The sequence below is a fragment of the Myotis yumanensis genome, unplaced genomic scaffold (assembly GCF_028538775.1).
Source record: "Myotis yumanensis isolate MYYU_CA2020_CCGP unplaced genomic scaffold, mMyoYum1.0.hap1 SCAF_12, whole genome shotgun sequence".
Lineage (NCBI taxonomy): Eukaryota > Metazoa > Chordata > Mammalia > Chiroptera > Vespertilionidae > Myotis > Myotis yumanensis.
This window is the reverse complement of record NW_027223763.1, coordinates 49,574,621-49,596,080: the sequence shown is the minus strand read 5'-3', so window position 1 is coordinate 49,596,080 and position 21,460 is coordinate 49,574,621. Positions and strand designations below refer to the sequence as shown.

The 21,460-nt window shown below is 39.0% G+C and overlaps 1 protein-coding gene across 4 annotated transcripts in view; it reads right to left on the bottom strand.

The window, feature by feature from the left end:
* The window catches only part of KDM4C (lysine demethylase 4C), a 333,028-nt gene that overhangs the window by 262,225 nt on the left and 49,343 nt on the right, over positions 1-21,460 (bottom strand). For 3 of the 4 annotated variants that reach the window (XM_070431644.1, XM_070431646.1, XM_070431648.1), the window contains exon 5: positions 9,561-9,754. The exons of the other annotated variant lie outside the window; for it this stretch is intronic. In XM_070431644.1, the coding sequence (XP_070287745.1) occupies positions 9,561-9,754 (194 nt within the window). The remainder of the gene's footprint in view (positions 1-9,560; positions 9,755-21,460) is intronic. 4 annotated transcript variants of the gene reach the window in all.

Below are 21,460 nucleotides of genomic sequence, written 5' to 3'. Positions count from 1 at the left end.
TCCACGAAGGGAAAACCCGGGGTCCTCCCCAGGCAGGGAACCTCTCCTCTTGGCGATACAGCCAGGGATGGACGAGCCAGGAGGAAAAATAAAGGCCACACACCGAGAGAAGTGGCGGTGGGCGGTCCTTCCGCAGCACCGACAAGATAGCGGAAGTGGAGCAGAAGCAGGGACCTTGCTCAAGTTCACCCGCCAGCGGGTGGGCATGGACCTCCACCACCACTGGGCGGCGTGTGGGAACGGAGGCAGCCCAACAGCGCCCCGCAGCGGCGGTGGCTGAACCAGCATCGCTGCTGAAGCGCCTGCGCAAGGCCAAGGAAGAGGTGCTGCCTATGGGGAAGCCTGAGGTGGTGAGGATCATCCAGTTGGAGATGGTGGGCACCAAGGTGGGTGGATACAATGGCAAGACCTTCCCCCAGGTGGAAGTCAAGCCTGAGATGGTTGGCCACTACCTGGGTGAGTTCTCCATCACCTACAAGCCGGTGAAGCACCACCGGCCTGGCATTGGAGCCACCCACTCCTCCCACTTCATCCCTCTCAAGCAGCCAATACAAATACAAACTTGAGAAGGGAGGAGGGGGGGGGGAGAGATATGGTACTTTCCTATATTCTCAATTCAAAACAATATTTTTGCAAAACAAATATCATATAATATGTATCTTCTACAAAGTACTACTACCTAAAGAGGAAGATTAAACAGTCTGAAAAGGAAGATGGGAAATATGGGGGGGGGGGGGGGGGGGTAAGATAAGCTAGGCCAAAAAAAAAAATTGTGAACTGCCACAGTAATTTGCAAAGCTAATAGCACTAATGCTTGTTTTCCACTAACTACATGGCATTACATTAACCTGATTTTTCCCTAAGAGTTATGGATTTGATTCAGCAATTTTTATTTCATTCGAAGAGGTTTCTCTGGTTCATGTAGGTGGTAGTGTTTGCTTTAAGTGAAAGAGTAATAACAAGGCAATATGAGGTATCCTGAAGGAATTTACAAGTCCCTAATACGCTTATCAGGGGCATCAAAAGTATTTAATTAATGTAAGTTTACATTAATCACACACAATTACCCATCAGTTAGTGAAAAGACGTTACATCTCAGCATTTCTGGGAAAAGAGTGAGATTTACTTTCAAAATCACAAACACTAGACCTCATGAGCTTCCTTTAGGGCAGCAGTGGCCAACTTTTCGGACCTCACGGACCACCAGTGGTCCGGACCACTGGCTGGTGACCACTGCTTTAGGGAACTCTGTGCTGAGCAAGGGTCTGGACTACAGGCATGTGGATGTGGTTGTGTTTATCTCCCAGTCAGGCTCTGGTCTAATTAAAATTTGATCAATAAAAATTTTTCCTATCATTTATCATTGTACCCTCTTTTTTCTATAAAAATAGTGCATGAGCACAAAATTAATACCATACTTTTTGGGGCATATTTCCAATTTTTTAAATCTTTTTTAAAAATATTTTCTAACAGTATATACATAATATGCCTACAAATAATCAGATAACATATCCAGTTAATGTTATGTAATACTTTGATTTAAAAGTATTAATTAAAGGCCTTGGCCAGGTAGCTCATTAGGTTAAAGCATTGTTCTAAGGTTGCATGTTCTATCCCCTGGCAGGGCACATACAATATACAACCACTGAGTGCATAAATAAGTAGAAGAACAAATCGATGTTTTTCTCTCTCTCTCACTCTCTCTCCTTCTCTCTCTATCTCCCTTCCTTCATCTTCCTTTCCCTCTCTGTCTCCTTCTCTCTCTAAAATCAATTTTTAAAAGTATTGATTAAATATTTTGGGGGACCCTAACCAGGTATTTCAATTGGTTACAGCATCATCCCCATACCCAAGGTTGCGGGTTCCATCCCTGGTCAGGGTACATACAAGAATCAATCAATGAACGCATAAGTGGAACAACAAGTCAATGTTTCTCTTGCACTCTGTCTCCCTCTCTCTCCCTAAAATCGATAAATAAAAAATTTAAAAATAAAATCTTCTTTTTATTTATAAAGAAATTTTCTCTGAGTAAATAAAACCAGAAACAAGTCACTATTACTTTGAAGAGTATTTTTTCTATACAAACCATCAAAAGGATACAGCTTTTACCATTACCCAATCAGTCTAACACAGTGGTCGGCAAACTCATTAGTCAACAGAGCCAAATATCAACAGTACAACGGCTGAAATTTCTTTTGAGAGCCAAATTTTTTAAACTTAAACGATATAGGTAGGTACATTGTTATTAACTTAATTAGGGTACTCCTAAGGCTTAGGAAGAGCCACACTCAAGGGGCCAAAGAGCCGCATGTGGCTCTCGAGCCACAGTTTGCCGACCACGGGTCTAACATTTGCAATAAGAACATATTAATGAGACTAAATTTACTAAATATGTAAGTTAAAAGTAGGGGTTAGTAGCATGGGTTACTAATTGAATGTATCATTAAATATTACCAAGCTCTCCAATCCCTAAAGTAATGTTCTACTGTAGGTGTTTAAAGGAAAAAAAGAAACTCAAGAAGGAAACTGTCCATTTTTTTAAAATTATTTTTATTGATTTCCGAGAGGAAGGGAGAGGGAGAAATAGAAACATCAATGATGAGAGGGAATCACTGATTGGCTGCCCCCGCATGCTCCCCACTGGAGATCAAGCCCACAACCCAGGCATGTGCCCTTGACTGGAATCGAACCCGGGACCCTTCAGTCCGAAGGCCGACGCTCTATCCATTGACCCAAACCAGCTAGGACAGGAAACTGTCCATTTAAGAAAAATTTGTTGAGTACCTTCTATGTGTCAGGCACAGGAGATGTGCCAGTGAACAAGACAATTAGGCTCTCCCCGACCCAGGATCTCACTTTTTTTTGTTTGTTTGATTTTGGTTTTTTGTTTTTGTTTTTGTTGTTAATCCTCACGTGAGGATATTTTTTCCGTTGATTTTTAGGGAGAGTGGAAGAGACAGAGGGAAAGACAGAGAGAAACATCACTGTGAGAGAAACACATCGATTGGTTGCCTCCTGCATAAGCCCTAACCAGGGCCAGGACCAGGGAGGAGCCGGCAACCAAGGTACATGCCCTTGACCGGAATCGAACCTGGGACCCTTTGGTTTACAGGCTGACACTCTATCCACTGAGCCAAACCGGCTAGGGCAGGAGCTCACGTTTTGATGGAAAAGATGCTTAGGTCACTATGACATCATATAACTTATTCGTTTGTTTGTTTGTTTGTTTGTTTGTTTATTTATCTGTTTGTTAAAGTAAGACTTGAATTCTAAAATGCAACAATAATCAAATATATAGTTATTTGTAAACAGCTTCTCCTCTATCCCAGGAAGAAAAAAGAAGGGGTAGGGGACCCTAGTCGGGTTGGCTCAGTGGATAGAGTGTCACCCTCTGGACCAAAGGGTCCCAGATTCGATTCCGGTGAAGGGCATGTACCTTGGTTGCATGTACCAGCCCGGGCCTGGTTGGGGCTTGTGCAGGAGGCAACTAATTGATGTGTTTCTCTCATATCAATATCTTTCTCTCTGTCTTTCCTTCTCCCTTCCACTCTTTCTAAAAATCAATGGAAAAATATCCTCAGGTGAGGGTTTAAAAAAAAGAAGGGGTAGAGGTGAGATGAGAGGGAGTGAATGGAGGGCAGGAAAGATGAAGGGAGAAGATGAGACAGACATCCACTAGGAGCATCTGATCTCCTGGATTAAGCCATGCTTCTAGCTTATCCCAACTACTTACAATGGAAAACAGCCTTTTTGCTTAAGTTGAGGTTCTGCCTTTTAGAATCAAGAATTCTTATTAATATAAAATCAATGAAGTCTTATATATAACCTTATACATGAACTTCTATATGCACTATGTATCTGGTAACTGTATGAAATATGTTAACATTGAGCACTTATGATATATCAGGAGCTGTGGTATATGCTATGTACATAGTTATTTTAATTATTCCACACAACTACCTTACAAAATGGGCATCAGAACCATATGAGTGTCTAACAAGAGGAAATTGGGGTTAACTAACAACTGCTCAAGGTCTCATCTCACTAAAAAGTAATGCCAGAACTCAAAACACAACACACTGGTACAAAAACTGATACGCTCCTCCTAGGTGGAATCTAAGTAACATGAACAGAGTGAATCCAGAGACATGGAAGATGGAACAGAGTGAGGAATCTCAGAGGGAAGGCAGGGTGGGGGTGGGGAGGGTTAATCAACCAAAGACCTTGCATGCATATATGCATAACCCATGGACACAGACAATAGGCTGTTAAAGGCCTGGAGTGGGAGGCGGGCCAGCTGGAGGGGGTCAATGGGGGGAAAAAGAGACATATGTAATACTTTCAACAATAAAGAATTATTTTTTTAAAAAGCTGTTGCTCTTTTTTTCTCTGGGTCTATTTTGTTCCAAACACATGGAACCATGGAACAGACTGAGGAATCTCCGGGGTGGGGAGAGATTAACCAAAGAACTTATATGCAAAAAAAAAAAAAGAACTTATATGCATACTAGAGGCACGGTGCACAGATTCATGCACCTGTGGGGTCCCTCCACGTGGCCTTCAGGGGATCAAGCCGAAATGGGCAGTCCAACATCCCGAGGGATGTGGTAGTGCGCGAAGCAGCAGGCAGCCGGGGGAGGGGGGGCCAGCCCGGGCCCCGGCCGGCTCATCCTGGCCCCACTGCACCTGCCGCCACTCAGTAGGCTCACTACCCTCCACTGCAGTCTCCGCCCCTGTCCTAGGACGATACTGGTGCACCCATGACTGAGAAGCAGCTGCAGGCTAGCGCCCAGTCAGTCTCAATGCCAGTCCCCATCCTGGTTATGGTCTGAATGGGGGAGGGGCACGCAGGGGGAGTGTCCACGGGAGAGGCTCCAGCCACCATGGCTACAGAGCCTGGCTTCTGGCCACGCTGACCACCAGGGTACAGCTCCTGCTTTGAGCATCTGTCCCTTGATGATCAGTGCGTATCATAACAACCAGTTTTTCTGGTCATTTCACCGTGAAGGTCACTTAGGCTTTTATTAGATAGATAGATAGATAGATAGATAGATAGATAGATAGATAGATAGATATGCATAACCCATGGACAAAGACAATAGCGCAGTGAAGGCAGGTGGGGGAGGGTACTGGGGGGACGAGTAAGAGGGACATTCGTAACACTTTCAACAATAAAAGATAAATTGCCGAAACCGGTTTGGCTCAGTGGATAGAGCGTCGGCCTGCGGACTGAAAGGTCCCAGGTTCGATTCCGGTCAAGGGCATGTACCTGGGTTGCGGGCACATCCCCAGTGGGGAGTGTGCAAGAGGCAGCTGATCGATGTTTCTCTCTCATCGATGTTTCTAACTCTCTATCTCTCTCCCTTCCTCTCTGTAAAAAATCAATAAAATATATTTAAAAAAAAAAAAAAAAAAAAAAAAAACAATAAAAGATAAATTAAAAAAAAAACAAAACAGCTGGTACTCTCAAATATAACAGCACACTAAAAAACCCAGCCAGCATGGCTCAGTGGTTGAGCATAGACCCATGAACCTGGAGATCACTGTTTGATTCCAATCAGAACACATGCCTGAGCTGTGGGCTCAATCCCCAAAAGGGGGCATGCAGAGGCAGCCAATCAATGTTTCTCTCTCATCTATGTTCTCTCTCTCTCTCTCCCTTCCTCTCTCTGAAATCAATAAAAACATATTTTTTAAAAATGATTCAATAAAAAAGCATCCAACTAATTTTATATTTATTCTGAATCATCTGACATCACTTATTGCTGCATAGCATTTTAACAAAATCTCAGTTGGTTGAATAAAATTTAACCAAATCAATAACATTCAGAAAAACCTTCTCTCTTGATTTTAGACCTTTCCACAGCTTAAGACATGTCTTCTTCAACCTCACCTCTCATTCTCTACAGAGTAAATCTGAAAGTCTTTACTCATTGTGTTTGGACATGGACTTGGAAAGGAGGATTCAAGACATCATCTAATTCTATATCCCCCAGCAGTTAGCCACTACCATAAGCACAGGATGCTTGGGAGAATTATATTGTACCCTTGAAACTTCCAATCTATTATATGCCAAGTTTAGACTTAAAATAATTACTATGACCAAAGAAAGAAAGGGATTCATTTTCATAAGGTTATTAAAATAATGGTAATTATAAATATTTGGATAGTACTTTACAGATTACAAAGTACTTTCACACAGAGTATATCCCTGGACCCTTCTAGCAATCCTATAAGTAGACAGTGAATAAATCATGCCTCCATTTGGCATTTAAAGAAATTTATGATTAAAGTCGTACAGTGTTTTGCCCTAAGTCATTCAGCTGGTAAGTGACAGATTGGGATTTTAAAACAGGTCTTCTTGCTCCAAAGTCAATATTAATTCTAAAAAGAAATAAATACCACTGACTGCCACAGCAGTTTTCTATCTGCTTACTTTAAGCATTCCTTTGCCCTTAAACCTTTATGTCAGAAATGTTTAAATAAATCGCCAGCCCCTCTGAAAGTCTCTTCAGTACATCCCTGTATTCATGAAAACTTACTAAGCAAAATCTGCCATATATAGTGCCCATAAAAATATGTCTCGGGGCTCCCACCTGGGGCTGTACATATTCTGCAGCTACTCAGAAATCTCAGGAAACTTGGTGTCTTAATAGTTACATTTTAGACAAGAATCTTTATAACGTGTGTGTTTTTTTTCCTTCTCTGCCCTTAAACAGATTGATCTAAAAAGCCCTCAGGCAAAAATCTAAGGGATACAGGGGCAGAGGAGAGCAGTGTAGACATGGAAGTAGGGAGGGGATTCTAGGCAGCAGTCTTTGCAATAATCATACCAAAAACGTGGTATGAAGAACTGAAGATGAAGAAGAAGCAGAAGTTCATTGCCAGCCTGTAAGGCCAGAGAGAAGGAGGAAGACACAGCCAGGAAAGAGATGTCAAGCTCAGGAGAGGTCACCCCTGGAGAAGAGTAAAGGCAACTGTTTCAGATTCAACTCAACAAGCAGGAAAGGAAACCAGTGTGTGCACATGTGCACACACACCTACATCACTTTGTCATCCTTTCACTTTGTAGAGTAAGTGAAAATATTCCTATGGTTGGAGGTCATACTGGTTAACCTTGTCATTTTGTGGGTGAGGAAACTAGAATCCACAGAAGTACAGTTATTTGTCCAAAGCCAGATGTTAGTAGCAGAATAAGGACTAGAGACCTGATTGCTGGTCCCTTGTGTCTTAGCTCTGCCACACACACACTGCCTGCCTCCCAATATTTATATGAATTTGTACTGCTTCTACCAACTTTCAAAGCTCACTTTAAATATATTACGATGATTACTAAAATGAATTTTAATGATGATTGAGTTTACCTCAAAGTATTTAACACTGAGCTAATATAATCTTTCTTAAATCTACTGGGAAATATACTTACAGTCATTTATATCACTCATTTCCTACAGTAGTTATCTTAGAAAATGGAATGTAGATTAGCTGTCATATTCACTGCTGTGTTTTATTACTTTATCATTATAAATAATGGTCAAGGTTAAAGATAATAGTGTTATTATAAATCTACCCTTAATGCATATAATGGAGTATATATGCTTAATAACTAATAGAGTAATTAAATGCTGAAAATATACATACTGGAAGAAAGAAATACTTTGGACACTGCATAATTATTCTCACAAACTGCAGTGCTCCTTCCCAAAAACACAAGATTCTAGAATCAGACTTTTTCCTGACCAGAATATTCTCCCCTAAGTGATCTTTAGGAGACAACATAATACTTTCTCAAGACAAGAGGAAAGAATAATCTTTCTCTGTAAGAAAGCAGGAACCACATCTAAACTCCTCTAACACTAAAAACTCAAATTAATGTCCCAGGCATTCTCATTAATTAATATCTAACAAAACTCCAGAAAAGTTTTGCTACTAACGTTTCATTTTTCTTCAGGGAAATATAGTACCTAGTTACCTAAATACTACTAGATTTCATCAACACGTTGATTTACCCACTTCATTTAATTTTATCCACTCTGAAAGGGGGTGTCAGAAAGCATGGAGATCACTATCCAGGAGCCTATGCACTACTTCTTAATATTTCTCAAAGTCTCCAAGAGCTAAGTCCCAAAAGTACTAAAGGATGACAGATGTTTAGAAAGTTGTTGAAAGATGACAAATAGAGACCCACAGGGCCTAGAGTGTGTGCTCACAACTGAGCCACCTGTAAATAACTGTGAAATGAATAATCCCATCACACTGTCATAAAACCTCTCAACATCCTACAACCATGTATTCAAAATGTTTAAGTTTGGTTTATTCCATTAAAAGAGCAGAATGCTAAGAATTAATCAAATTAAATGTGCTTACCTTTAAAATAAGTTAAACACCCCTGCTCAGTTTGGCTCAGTGGAAACAGCTTCTCACTAAGTATTTTTAGATGAAAAAAACTCCATAGCAAACTAAGAACTGCCTGGATTTCTCTTGTATATCCTAAGAACTTTGCCCTTCCACCTAATACTTTCCTTCCAATTAGATGTCATTTTCAATCATTAGGAAGTTTTCCTATATTTGAATTTTTTGGAGAAAGCTTACCATTTCTCACTTCACCAAATGATAAAACCTCAATGGCAAGATTGGACTAGAACTTATACACTGTATTTCAACTCATGATCAGCAGAACTTGAAAGAGACCATTCTCTTTAAATAGGAACCAAGAAAGCTGCTGGGCTGGCACAATACCTGAAGAGTATCCTAAATGTTCATCAGAACATCCTATTTCCTGTTGTCCAGACTATGCTTCATATGCTCCTGCCTGTGTGTTATCCTGATGTACATGTATTAAAGAAAATAGACTGGTATTATAGAAAATAGAGTTAACTCATTCAAACAAGTTTAAAACATGAAAATGCCTGACACAAAGGATACCAGGGTTAGCAGGCTAATAATTACAAATGCGCAATGAATGTACTATCTAATGCATTTTACAGAGCAGTAAATCTTAAGAAAAATGAAGAAAGAAATTCAGAAACAGAGGAAACTGCAAGTTAAGAACACATATCAACATTCACTTGCTCTCTGACCCATGCCTATTATTCAAAGAGCGATAACAGACCTCCTGATTCATCTCGCCTCTCCCTCCAGCCATCACCTACTATATAGAAATGGTCATTTATTTAGCGGAGGCTGGACTGGAAGATTATTAAGATTATTTGATACTTTACATCCAGGAAGTCAACTTTCCCATACACCTTCCAACAAATGGTCAGATAAGTAAAGATGCCTAACAAATTCTTCAAGACTAAAATATCTATCAACACATCACACACATATACACATAATGGTCTGTAGGCAACTTTAGATAGACAAGTCACCACTAGCTTCATCACTTTGAGCAAAACCCTAGGGAAAGTGGAAGACAATCCATTATTACAGTCAAAAACTTTCTTACAGCTCATATTAAATCTGATTCCACCAAGGGAAAAACATCCTCTTCAATAGATTATAGTGCCTTGCCCAAACTTCAAAATTCCAAAGGAATGAATATTAAACATGTAACTTGCCAAGACTTGGGCTCTCCAAAGTGGAGATAATTAATGCTGTAGAGGTCCATATCCTCGGTGTGCCACGCGAATGTGGTTTTCCACATGCCAAAATAGAGATACGGGGTATTTACACCCTCAATAGAAATACCGCACTCTTCCTCAACCACATCCAAGATAGTATTTAGGCGAGCTATGTTCCATTCATCCACACCCTGGAACCAGGAGAGAGAGAGAAAAAAATCAAACATTATTACACTAGTAAACATAACATTTACTAATCAAACCATCATCTGCCAAAATTATTACACTATATATTTTAATTCACTTAGAAATGAAAAATAAAGCAATTATTATTCAAGAATCATATATATATATATCAATTATTAATTCTGCAAGGTTATTATGAGCATAATGTGGTTCTATATAAATATTAGTATAAAACTAAACCAAATGACTTCCTGATTCCCAACATAAATGTAAGGTAAGTCCCCATTTGCTATTAGCAAAACAATCATTTCTCCAAAACACATGATCTGGAGTGTTTTCTATTTTTGGCACACCTTTTAGTTTTGAGTTATTTCCACTTTGTTTGTTTATTTGTATATTAGTTTAGAAGTCATATTCAACATCAGGTAATATTTCAAGATACCACTAGCAAAATACATGTTCTTTCATCCCTCTCTCATCCCCATCCAATTCAATTTTAGCATGATACATCATTTCCTAAAAATTTACCTCTATTGGAAAAACTCTTAGCACTAGCCTAAGCCACAATACATTGTGCTTTTATTGCTTCTTCAAGTAAATATTAAACTCTATGTTGATTATGAATTTTAAACACAGAATAGCTGTTTAAAAAAAACTCTTCTCCAAACTTTGGTAGAATCGCAGGAATGATACAGTTTTCTACCAATAGCCCAACAAGAAGGGCGATGATAGAGAGAAAAGGTTAGAATTGCTGGTATAAGAGTTAAGGTTATGCCTGGCCAGTGCTCAATGGTTGAGTGTCAGCCCATGAACCAAGAGGTCACCAGTTCGATTCCCAGTCAGGGCACATGCCTCGGTTCAGGGCTGGATCCCCAGTAGGGAGGGTGCAGGAGGCAGCCAGTTGATGATGTTTCTCTGTCATAGATGTTTCTCTCTATCACTCTCCCTTCCTATCTCTTTAAAAATCAATTTTAAAACAGAATTAGGTTTTTGGAAAAGATTCTGATTTTGTTAGACCTTACCAATCAATTAATTCACTATAATATTCACAATTACTTAAAAGGTATACAAAATATGTATTTTCCATATGTCTTTCTCATAATAAAATATAAATATCAGAGAATGTGACATTCCAATGCAATTATGAAGGAACTGCAATGCCTTTAAACCCTTCTCAACCTATTCAAGGTGCTATTAAAGACTGACATTGCCCTAGCTGGTGTGGTTCAGTTGGTTGAGCATCATCCCCTGCACCAAAACTTCACTGGCTTGATTTCCGGTCAAGGCACATACCCAGGTTGTGGGTTTGATACCTGGATGGGGTGCATATGGGAGGCAACCAATCAATGTTTCTCTCTCACATTGATATTCCTCTCCCTCACCCTTCCTCCCTCTCTCTTTCTCTAAAAAAAAAAAGTTGCCTTAGCTGGTTTGGCTCAGTGGATAGAGCGTTGGCCTGCAGACTGCAGGGTCCTGGGTTCGATTCCCACTCAAGGGCACATGCCCAGCTTGCAGGCTCAATCCCCAGTAGGGGGAGTGCAGGAGGCAGCTGATCAATGATTCTTATCGCTGATGTTTCTATATCTCTCTCCTCTCCTTTCCTCTCTGAAATCAATAAAAATATATTTAAAATAAATAAAAATAAAAATGTTTTTTTTAAAGTCAATAAAAACATTTTTTTAAAAAGGGGGACATTAAATTAATTTATGTATACCTATAAGGCCCTCTCCAATAACTATGCCAATGGCCTCACAGACAATCACATCTAATATTTCTCTTACACACTGAAAATGTACAGAGTTTTCTGTTTTCATTCTAGTCTATAGATTATTCTCTAATCAATGTAGTAATCTTACCTCCTCAAGCTTTTGGGTTAGAAAAATAGTTGATGGAGCAGTTAATGAAGCTCTGCCTCACTTAACATAATTGAAAGTGCCAACAGAAATAATTTAATCCCCAAATTCTCCTAAGTAGTCATTCTATCTTTAACCCCACAGTGGGAAGTTTGCTATTTGGAAATTGGTCAAAGTAAGTGTTTTAGAGAAGATCCTAAGTTCCAACTTATGAAACTTCATAAAAAGTAGATCAAATTATGTAAAATATTTTATCTCTATTTATAGTGATACAATCTCTTAACCCTAGCCCAATCAAACTTCAGTCCAGTCATTCTAATAATAAAATCCTATTTAAAAGTCATTACTGAGGCAATGAATATGAATATGAATAATGAATATGAGAGCTATATTATAGGAATCATTTTTAAACTGAATGAACTTGCAAATTTAGGAACAAAGCATTCCTCTGAAACTCCTACATTTACAGAGATCTTAACTTTATTACTGACGGATTTTTTTTTTTTAAATAACTAAGGCTGACTCGTTTGAAATCCTCAGACCTGCAGGTCTAAGGGGATAAGGGCAGAGAAGTAAGAATGCTGGCAGAAGACCCAGATTATAACCCCAGCTCTGCCACTGGCCAGGGCAAAAAACACTGAGATTTTCTAAGCTTCCAGTCTTTCTTCACGAAAACATGAGGACTAGCACCTTCCCAGAGATTCATGGAACACTGAGCATGCTAAAGGTCACAAAATGTTTAGAAAATTTCTTAGAATAGATAGAATAAATATCTCCACTATTCTCTAGTACATCTTACTGGAAAGCCTCCCCCAAAAATCACAGTCAAACATGTGTAAAGAGATAATAAAGTCCGATAACATTTATTACTGACATTATCCCCATTAATAGGTAAATAACATGTTTTTTGCAAGGCCAAGTAATGGGCAAGGCCAAGGTTGGCATGAGGCTAAAACTGTAACTTCTTTACAAGAAATTATATGAAATTATTGGAATTTCATATAATTTCAATTAAAGAAGTGGTTGAAATACTAAGAATAGCAGGTGTAAAGAGGCTGTAGACAAATTTTACCACTTCAAAATTTCTTCTCCAGTTTCCGTTCTCTACTATTGACTGAACTGGCTTAACTGCCTCCAAGGACAGGCTCTACGCAAGCACCAACGAACACCAGTCTCCTAAACAAACTCAGACAGAGTATGCCTAGTCTATCATTTAGATGAAGTGTTAACAACACTGTACCTCATTATACTACACATACCTATATACCACACCTATTCAAAACAATCTGGTAACATGGGTAATGTTAAACCTAAATGAACAAATGGGAAAACTTAATACTCCTCACCAGTAGTCGGTGGCAAAGATAAATCTAAATCTACCTGACTCCTGAGCCTTCACTTGTAAGCGCTATGCTTCCAGTTCTGATCATTTTAAAATACAACATATCATCCTCCTCTCTCAGCAACAATTGTCAACAAAGATCCAAAGAGCTAAAATTTAGGGCAGGCAAAGACATAAAGCTGCCACGTTCTCCCCACCCAGGGGTACAACTGTCCTACACAAACACTGTTCTACACAAACACTGGCAAAGCTTATAATAGAAGCTGCTTTACTTGGGGGTTGGTGATAAAACTGGTGTAATGTAAAGGTCTCCAGAAAGACCTCAGCTACAAACAAGCACCACAATGACAAGTCAAAATTTGCCAAACTGTTCAATGCTTAAAGCTATAGAATCTCAGCAGAAAGTCTGCACACCAGCCCAAGTTCATAGACAAATGCCTCTTCCAGATTCTGCCCATCAAATTAGCTCTTCTACATGTTCAGCAGGTGCTTGGGGGTATTTGTCACTCTCCTGACCTCCACTGGGCCACTATTTCCTCCTGATTCTCCCCTATCTTCACCCCAATTACCCAGTCAACTTTCTAGGTCTGTCCTACTCTGTTTGTCTATTTACCCTGTGTTTGTCTGGTTTTCTGAAATAATTCATCACTGGATCATGATCTGTGCACATATGTGTAACTGAGAATTTTATCAAGGATCTTTCCTTTGCCTTCCACCTCTCAGGAATCAGATGGCAGTTTAAAAGAACTCTTCAGTCTTCAATAGCATAACTAGAATCAGGAGCTATTTAAGGGAGTTACTGGCATCAGAGCATGAACGATGCACCCATAACCATCCACAGAGACTGTACCGAAATTGAGGCCACAGCCCTTACCCTCTGGGCCACTTCCATGCCAATGAGCACCCTCTTCTCAGCACTGTGAGCATCCAGCACCCACTCTATAATGACTGCGTTCAGTCACTGGAAAAGTGAAGGATGACACGGCACAATAAGACACATTAGAAACTTCACTAATAATGCATCATTCCACCTAATACAGAGAAATGATGCAATATCATCGAAAACCAATTTTTCCCAAACTATTTCTAATGGAACGTTAGCCCTACCAGAGGCTGTGGTCAGAAACACTTGGCTTCCTTTTCTCCTCCTCTTAGTCACGGTGCTGACAGGTATTCCGAGGCTCTGAAAGGCCCTACTATAGAAACCTATTTAATTTTGCTTAACTCCGAGTTTCCCAAATATTATTTGACCACAAAACCTTGTTTACATACTCCATTACCTTCTGTAAAATAGTACCATGTGGGACAACACACCAGGAGAGGCATTCTACTACACTTCCCTCTGTGTCTCAGCCGAAACGTATCTCAGTAAACAGAAAATAACTCCAACTACAAGGAGAGGGCATTTAAGAACCCATATTCCAGCTGGAATATGGTCACATCTGTTGTTTTTATGACACACATATGTAATTTGATTGTGTCACCTACAAATACACAGAGATGGTATAAATTAAAAACATCCCAAAAGGTATTGATAAATGAAGATGGACTAAAAGATTAAGAGTAGGAAGAAAAGAGGGAAGACTTAAACAAACTTTTAACCCTACCAAATGTGCTAGCAAGCTGAGAATGGGCTTTTTTTTATTTTTAAGGACATAAAAATGAGGGCACACCCATCAAAGACTATAAAAAGGTTCTTCTGAGATAAAAGAAAAATTAATAAACTCATAAAAATCATGGTTAACACACACTCTCTTCTGTCCTCACCCAGCAAAAAGCAAAATGAAATGAATTTTTTTCTCAGAGAATGACACAATATCAGAAAAGTAGCATGCTGTACAGGAGTTGAAAGCTCTCTAACCAAATACTGGCTCTGCCACTCACTAGTTATAGGAGATGACTGTTTCTCAATGAACATTCATGGCAGAGCAGTGACCAGAGTTCAAGTCTGCCAATGAGAACATGACAAGAATTGTGGCCACCTTGAGCTGTCCACAGAAAAGGTCTAATCCCTCAGTGGAACTACTTTAAAATAAATATGCCCATGGCAGCAGAAGTGCAGACCAAAGCTTCCTAACAGCACATAATTCCAGTCTTGCCTACCTCAAGGGACAGGTATAAAGACAAGATTGCAAAGTACATATGAAAATATTTTGAAAGAATTTCTTTCTAACTACATTTTTCTTTTTAAAAGGTGGGAGGACCAGAGCTTATTTGCGTTGTATTCCCTGGGGCTCAGGGCCTACCCTACCTCAAAGAGGGTTGTCAGGAGCATGTTCCAAAGGCACATCAGCAAGTGAAGAGCTGAGTGATAAAGCAGAAGCTACAATGAGGTGCCCAAAGAGCCGGCAAGTAACATCGCGAGTGACGCAACCAGATGCAAATCAAAAGGAGTGTAGGGAAGACCATTTGGAGACCATCTACTATCCTGTCCAGAAGAGCCCTTACTTAGCTCCTGTCTATTGCTGTCACTGGGAATGCTGATAGATGTTCTGAACTTTTAAGTGAAGCTCAAAATCTAAATTAACAAACTTTTAAAACTGTGGATCAAACGAAAAACATCTGTGGCCATATTTGCAGAAAGGTAGCAGGTATTAAGAAGTTCACACTTATTGCAATAATTTTAAAGGGATGAAGGAGGAAGGAACAAGGCAATGCATGCAAAAATATACTTTAAAAATTAAAAAAAAAGTAAAGTAACATTTTCTTTATATCTGCCATCCACCCAGAAAACTAGAACTAAGCCTTAAAACTCTGTAGGTACTCGGTAATTATTTCATTAGCACAGGGATCTCAAAAGCACTGGGATAACCCCCAAGCTGGGAAAACAAGAGCAAAACACCCTCATTTTACAGATGGAAGTAAGATGCTCAGTAACTTACCAGCCCTTCTTGTTTGAAACTGAAAACAGAGCAGCCAGTCTCCTCGGTAGTAAATGTGTTGTCAGTCTAGCAAACCACAATTTTTGTAATCAATCCCTTCATAAATACTGACATGGGTCCCATTTTTATAACAGAGTATATGATCTGGTGTTTCTCATTAGCACATTACTGTGCAGTATTTTGTAGGCATTTTCGCTTAAACTAATTAAATAAAAATACTAATTTTTAACTTTTGGTGAGGGTTTTTTAAGATTCTGCTTTTCTTCATTTGACTCTTACCATCACTTTCTAAAACCCTTATCACAGCTCGCTCAACACCTAGAGTCCAAACAAAAGACCATCCACCCAATCGCCACTAATTTGATGGTAAGTTAAGATTAGCTTACAGTACATGACTGCCCCTAATTCATATTGCTGTAACAAGCCCTCAAAGTTTCAAAGATAATGCACATGGAGAAAGAAAAATACAACTTGATTGGTTCTTTCAAGACTTGAAAATTCAATCCATTTCAGATAGTAATATGTGAAAATTGTACCTTTCACTAACTAAAATGAAAGCTCTGGATGACATTTTAAACTGGACTGATATTTCCTTAGGATCTTTACACAATAAAAATAAAATTAGATCCCTGTGAAATTCATTTTGCTTTAAAGTCAATTACAATGTGTGACATGATAGCTCTTTTTGCTTCTTCCTATCCAAAAAAATATCTCATATTATTTAAACTTCTTACTTTTAAAACAAATCACTTTTCTTTTTTGCACTCTGTAAGGCAGCACTTCCATTCCCAGGTAAATGCTTTAGAGAAACTTTTATACATGTACAGGAACCATGTAAAGGAGTATGTTCATAGTAGCAATATTTACTTTTATATGTCATCCTGACTTGCCACAGTTTGTTGGTTCTATCTCTAGTCAGGGCACATACAATAATCCACCAATGAAAGCAAAAATAATTAGAACAACAAATCAATGTTTCTTTCTCTCTCTTTCCACTTCCTCTCTCTCTCTCTCTCTCTCCTCGCTCTTCCTTCCTCTCTCAAAAATCAATCAATAAAAAATTTTTTAAAGATAAAAATGTCTCCTGGCAGGAAAATAAGAAATAAAATGTAACATCGCAAAATAAAATATTATACAGCAATTAAAATAATTGCACAATAGCTCACAAAATAATATGGATAAACATGAGAAATCTATTTTTTAGTGAAAAAAATCAGTCTATAGGGTAGATAAATGGTGATGGAAGGAGACTTTTCTTGGGGTGGTGAACACAATACAAGATACAGATGATATTACAGAATTGTACACATAAAACCTATATAATTTCATTAACCAATGTCACCCAAATAAATTCAATTTAAAAATTTTAGAAAAGAAAAAAATCAAAGTCTCAGAAGACTACATAAAGGGATACTATTTTTAATAAGGTTAAAAATAAGCCAAATCAGCGCAAAAAGCGGGCTGGTGGCTGAGTGCGCGGTTGTCGTTTTCAATCAGGAGGGAGTCTCAGACTCTGAGCTCCAGATCCGGGCGAGTCTCTAGGGACTCAGACTCAAACCGGAGAAGCGGGATTGTCTGGCATGAGCTGAAACGTGAGGGCAGCTTTCTCTCCGAGATTTGCAGCCTTTTCTGGGGTTCTGAGAAGCAGAGCCTCTGGGAACGGGACTGAGAGCAGCCAAACTGCTCCCTCCACCCGCCCTGTTGAGCCAGCCCCGCCCAGATCGCCTCAGGCAAAGGCTAGATTAGCACCTCCCCAGAGAACAGAAGTTTTCCACACAGCTGATTCTCACAGCCAGTCGGCCTGGTGGTCAAATCCCTCTAGTATTAACTACAACAATCAAGGCTTAACTAGAACAAGACTGCGCACAAAGACCACAAGGGGGTGCACCAAGAAAGCATAAAAGATGCGGAGACAAAAAAACATGACAGAAATGGAGGATATAGAGCTAAAAAACGCAATTTTGAGGGCTTGCAATAATGTGCTAGAAGCAGCCAATAAACTTGATGAGAGACTCACGAAAACTAATAAGACCCTCGATGCTATGATAAAGAACCAACTAGAAATTAAGCATACACTGACTGAAATAAAGAATATTATACAGACACCCAATAGCAGACCAGAGGAGCGCAAGAATCAAGTCAAAGATTTGAAATGCGAAGAAGCAAAAAACACCCAACCGGAAAAGCAAAAGGAAAAAAGAATCCGAAAATACGAAGATAGTGTAAGGAGCCTCTGGGACAGCTTCAAGCGTACCAACATCAGAATTATAGGGGTGCCAGAAGATGAGAGAGAGCAAGATATTGAAAACATATTTGAAGAAATAATGACAGAAAACTTCCCCCACCTGGTGAAAGAAATGGACTTTACAGGTCCAAGAAGCGCAGAGAACCCCAAACAAAAGGAATCCAAAGAGGACCACACCAAGACACATCATCATTAAAATGCCAAGAGCAAAAGACAAAGAGAGAATCTTAAAAGCAGCAAGAGAAAGAGACTCAATTACCTACAAGGGAATACCCATACGACTGTCAGCTGATTTCTCAACAGAAACTTTGCAGGCCAGAAGGGAATGGCAAGAAATATTCAAAGTGATGAATACCAAGAACCTACAACCAAGATTACTTTATCCAGCAAAGCTATCATTCAGAATTGAAGGTCAGATAAAGAGCTTCACAGATAAGGAAAAGCTAAAGGACTTCATCACCACTAAACCAGTATTATACGAAATGCTGAACGGTATCCTTTAAGAAGAGGAAGAAGAAAAAGGTAAAGATACAAATTGTGAACAACAAACATGCATCTATCAACAAGTGAATCTAAGAATCAAGTGAATAAATAATCTGATGTACAGAATGAACTGGTGATTATAATGAATCAGGGACATAGAAAGGGAATGGACTGACTATTCTTGGGGGGGGGGGGAGGGGAATGGGAGATGTGGGAAGAGACTGGACAAAAATCGTGCACCTATGGATGAGGACAGTGGGTGGGGAGTGAGGGCGGAGGGTGGGGCGGGAACTGGGAGGAGGGGAGTTATGGGGGGGGGAAAAAAGAGGAACAAATGTAATCTGAACAATAAAGATTTAATTAAAAAAAAAATAAGCCAAATCAAATATACAGTTTAAAAATATGTGTATGTGAAAAAACTATTTTTCAAATGGCAAGAAATCAAACACAATAGATACATACCTAATTTTAATGTGCTTTGCTTTATTGCACTTCACAGAGAATGATTTGTTTACAAAGTAAAGGTTTCTGGCAACCCTGTGCAGAGCAAATTAAAACCCTTCTGGAAAGCATTCACCATTATTTACGCCATCCAGAATATTTTGTAATTCATGCGAAGAGGTCAAAACAAACAATATTAGCAAGAGTTTGGAAGAAGTTGATTCCAACTCTTGTGGATGACTTAGGGGTGGGGGAGTTTTAAGACCTCAGTGGAGGAAGTACTACAGGTGTGACAGAAATAGCAAAAGAACTAGATTTAGAACTAGAGCCTGAAGATCTGACTGAATTGCTACAATCTCATGATAAAACTTTAATGAATGAGGAGTTGCTTCTTATGAATTAGCAAAGAAAGTGATTTCTTAAGATGGAGTCTACTCCTGGTGATGATTATTGAAATGACAAAAAAATGATGTAACATATTACATAACCTTAGTTAATAAAGCAGTGCAGAATTTAAGAGAACTGACTCCAATTTTGAAGGAAGTTCTGAGTAAATGCTATCAAACAGCATCACATGCATGACAGATAAATCATGAGTCAATCGATGCAGCTAGCTTCATTGTTGTCTTATTTTAAGAAAGTGCCAATCATCCCCAACCTTCAGCAACCACGACCTTGATCAGTCAATAGCCATCAACATCGAAGCAAGACTCTCCACCAGAAAAAAAGATTACAACAAGGTTACAGAAGGATCAGATGACCATTAGAAATTTCTAGCAATAAAGTATTATTAATTAAGGTATGTACATTGTTTTTTAGACATAATGATATTCACACTTAATACAGACTACAGTATAGAGTACACATACCTTTAATATGCACTGGAAAACCAAAAAGTTAATGTGACTCACTTTATTATACTATTCATTTAATTGCGGTGGTCAGGAACAAAACTCACAATACCTCTGGGGTATACCTGCATCCAGGCCACCCCAGGGTGATGGGGTGGAGAACAGGGAAGGACTATAGAAAAGGGGACCCATGGGAAGCACTGTTAACATTCTAGCTATTGGACTTCATTGAGGATTTGAGGTATTCAGTGAATCGTTTTGCTTTAAGACTTAAATATGTTGCATGTAGATAATCAGATACCACATTCCAAAAAATGATAAAGAAAAAAATCATTAAAAAAAGAATATCTCCTGTGTCACACCCCATGGTACCACTCCTGTCCTGGAACCTTATCTTACTGAGAAGAAGATGGTGGTATATTTCTTGAAAACAGCAGGGGCATTTTCTAAGCAGTAACCCCTAAACAAACATCTTCATGGATTTGACAGACTGTATAAAATATAAATTGCTGGGCTGCAGGTTGAACTTATACATAAATGACAACTGCAGAACAGAATTCCTCACAATTCTGAGTCAGAATCAACACTGCAGCCTCCGGATTTTTGTCTTGTTTTGATTTAATATTGCCATTGGCAGTAATAACATTTATTCAGTTCATACTATGGAACAGACCCTGAACTAAGGGTTTTATGTCCTCTCATTTTAGTCTATGAGGTTGACACTGTTATCATCTATTATCTGTGCCATTTTAAAGATTGGAAAAGTGCAGCAAAGAGAAATCAGATAACTTGCTCCATATGTCACAGCTCATAATTGTGGAGCTGGGATTCAAGGGCAAGAATGGAAAGCTCCTGACTCAAACTGACTCTACTGTGCCTAGAGTCACATGGCCAAACAATGAACCAAAAAGTCAACTCTGCACTACATGCTTTTTACATAATCATGGAGGGACAACTTCCTTCCAATCACTAATAACTGGAATGGAAAGTTAGTATACGCTCCTCCATTTATAATGGGGTTATAACCCCATCGTCAGCTGAAAATACCATAAACTGAAAATATCGTTGTTGAAAATGCATTAAATGCACCTATCAAACATCATAGCTTATCCCAGCCTATCTTCGATGTGCTCCGAAAACTTACATTAGCCTGCAGTTGCACAAAGCCTTCTAACACACTGAATACACTGTAGAGTATCAGTTGTTTGATCTCTTGATCACCTGGCTGACTGGGAGCTGCAGCTTGCTGCCACTGCCTAGAATCACAGCAGGGCATCATACACATATCACTAGTACAGGAAAAGATCAAAATTCAAAATCTGAAATACTATTTCTACTGAATATATATCACTTTTACGCCATCATAAAGTCAAAAATTCATCAATCGAAACATTTTTAAGTCAGGAACCATCTGTAATTTAGTGATTTTGCTTTTCACTTTCTGTTTTGTTAAGGTACTACCTGCCAAGAAGATAACTTGGAAATACTGGCTGAGGCCAATAGCAGGACTCGTGGATCCTCTCACTAACATGCATTTTATTTAAAAATTTTCACAGACATAATAAACACAATTGTTAACTTTTACAAATCTACCAACATGTAGCCCTTGGAGAA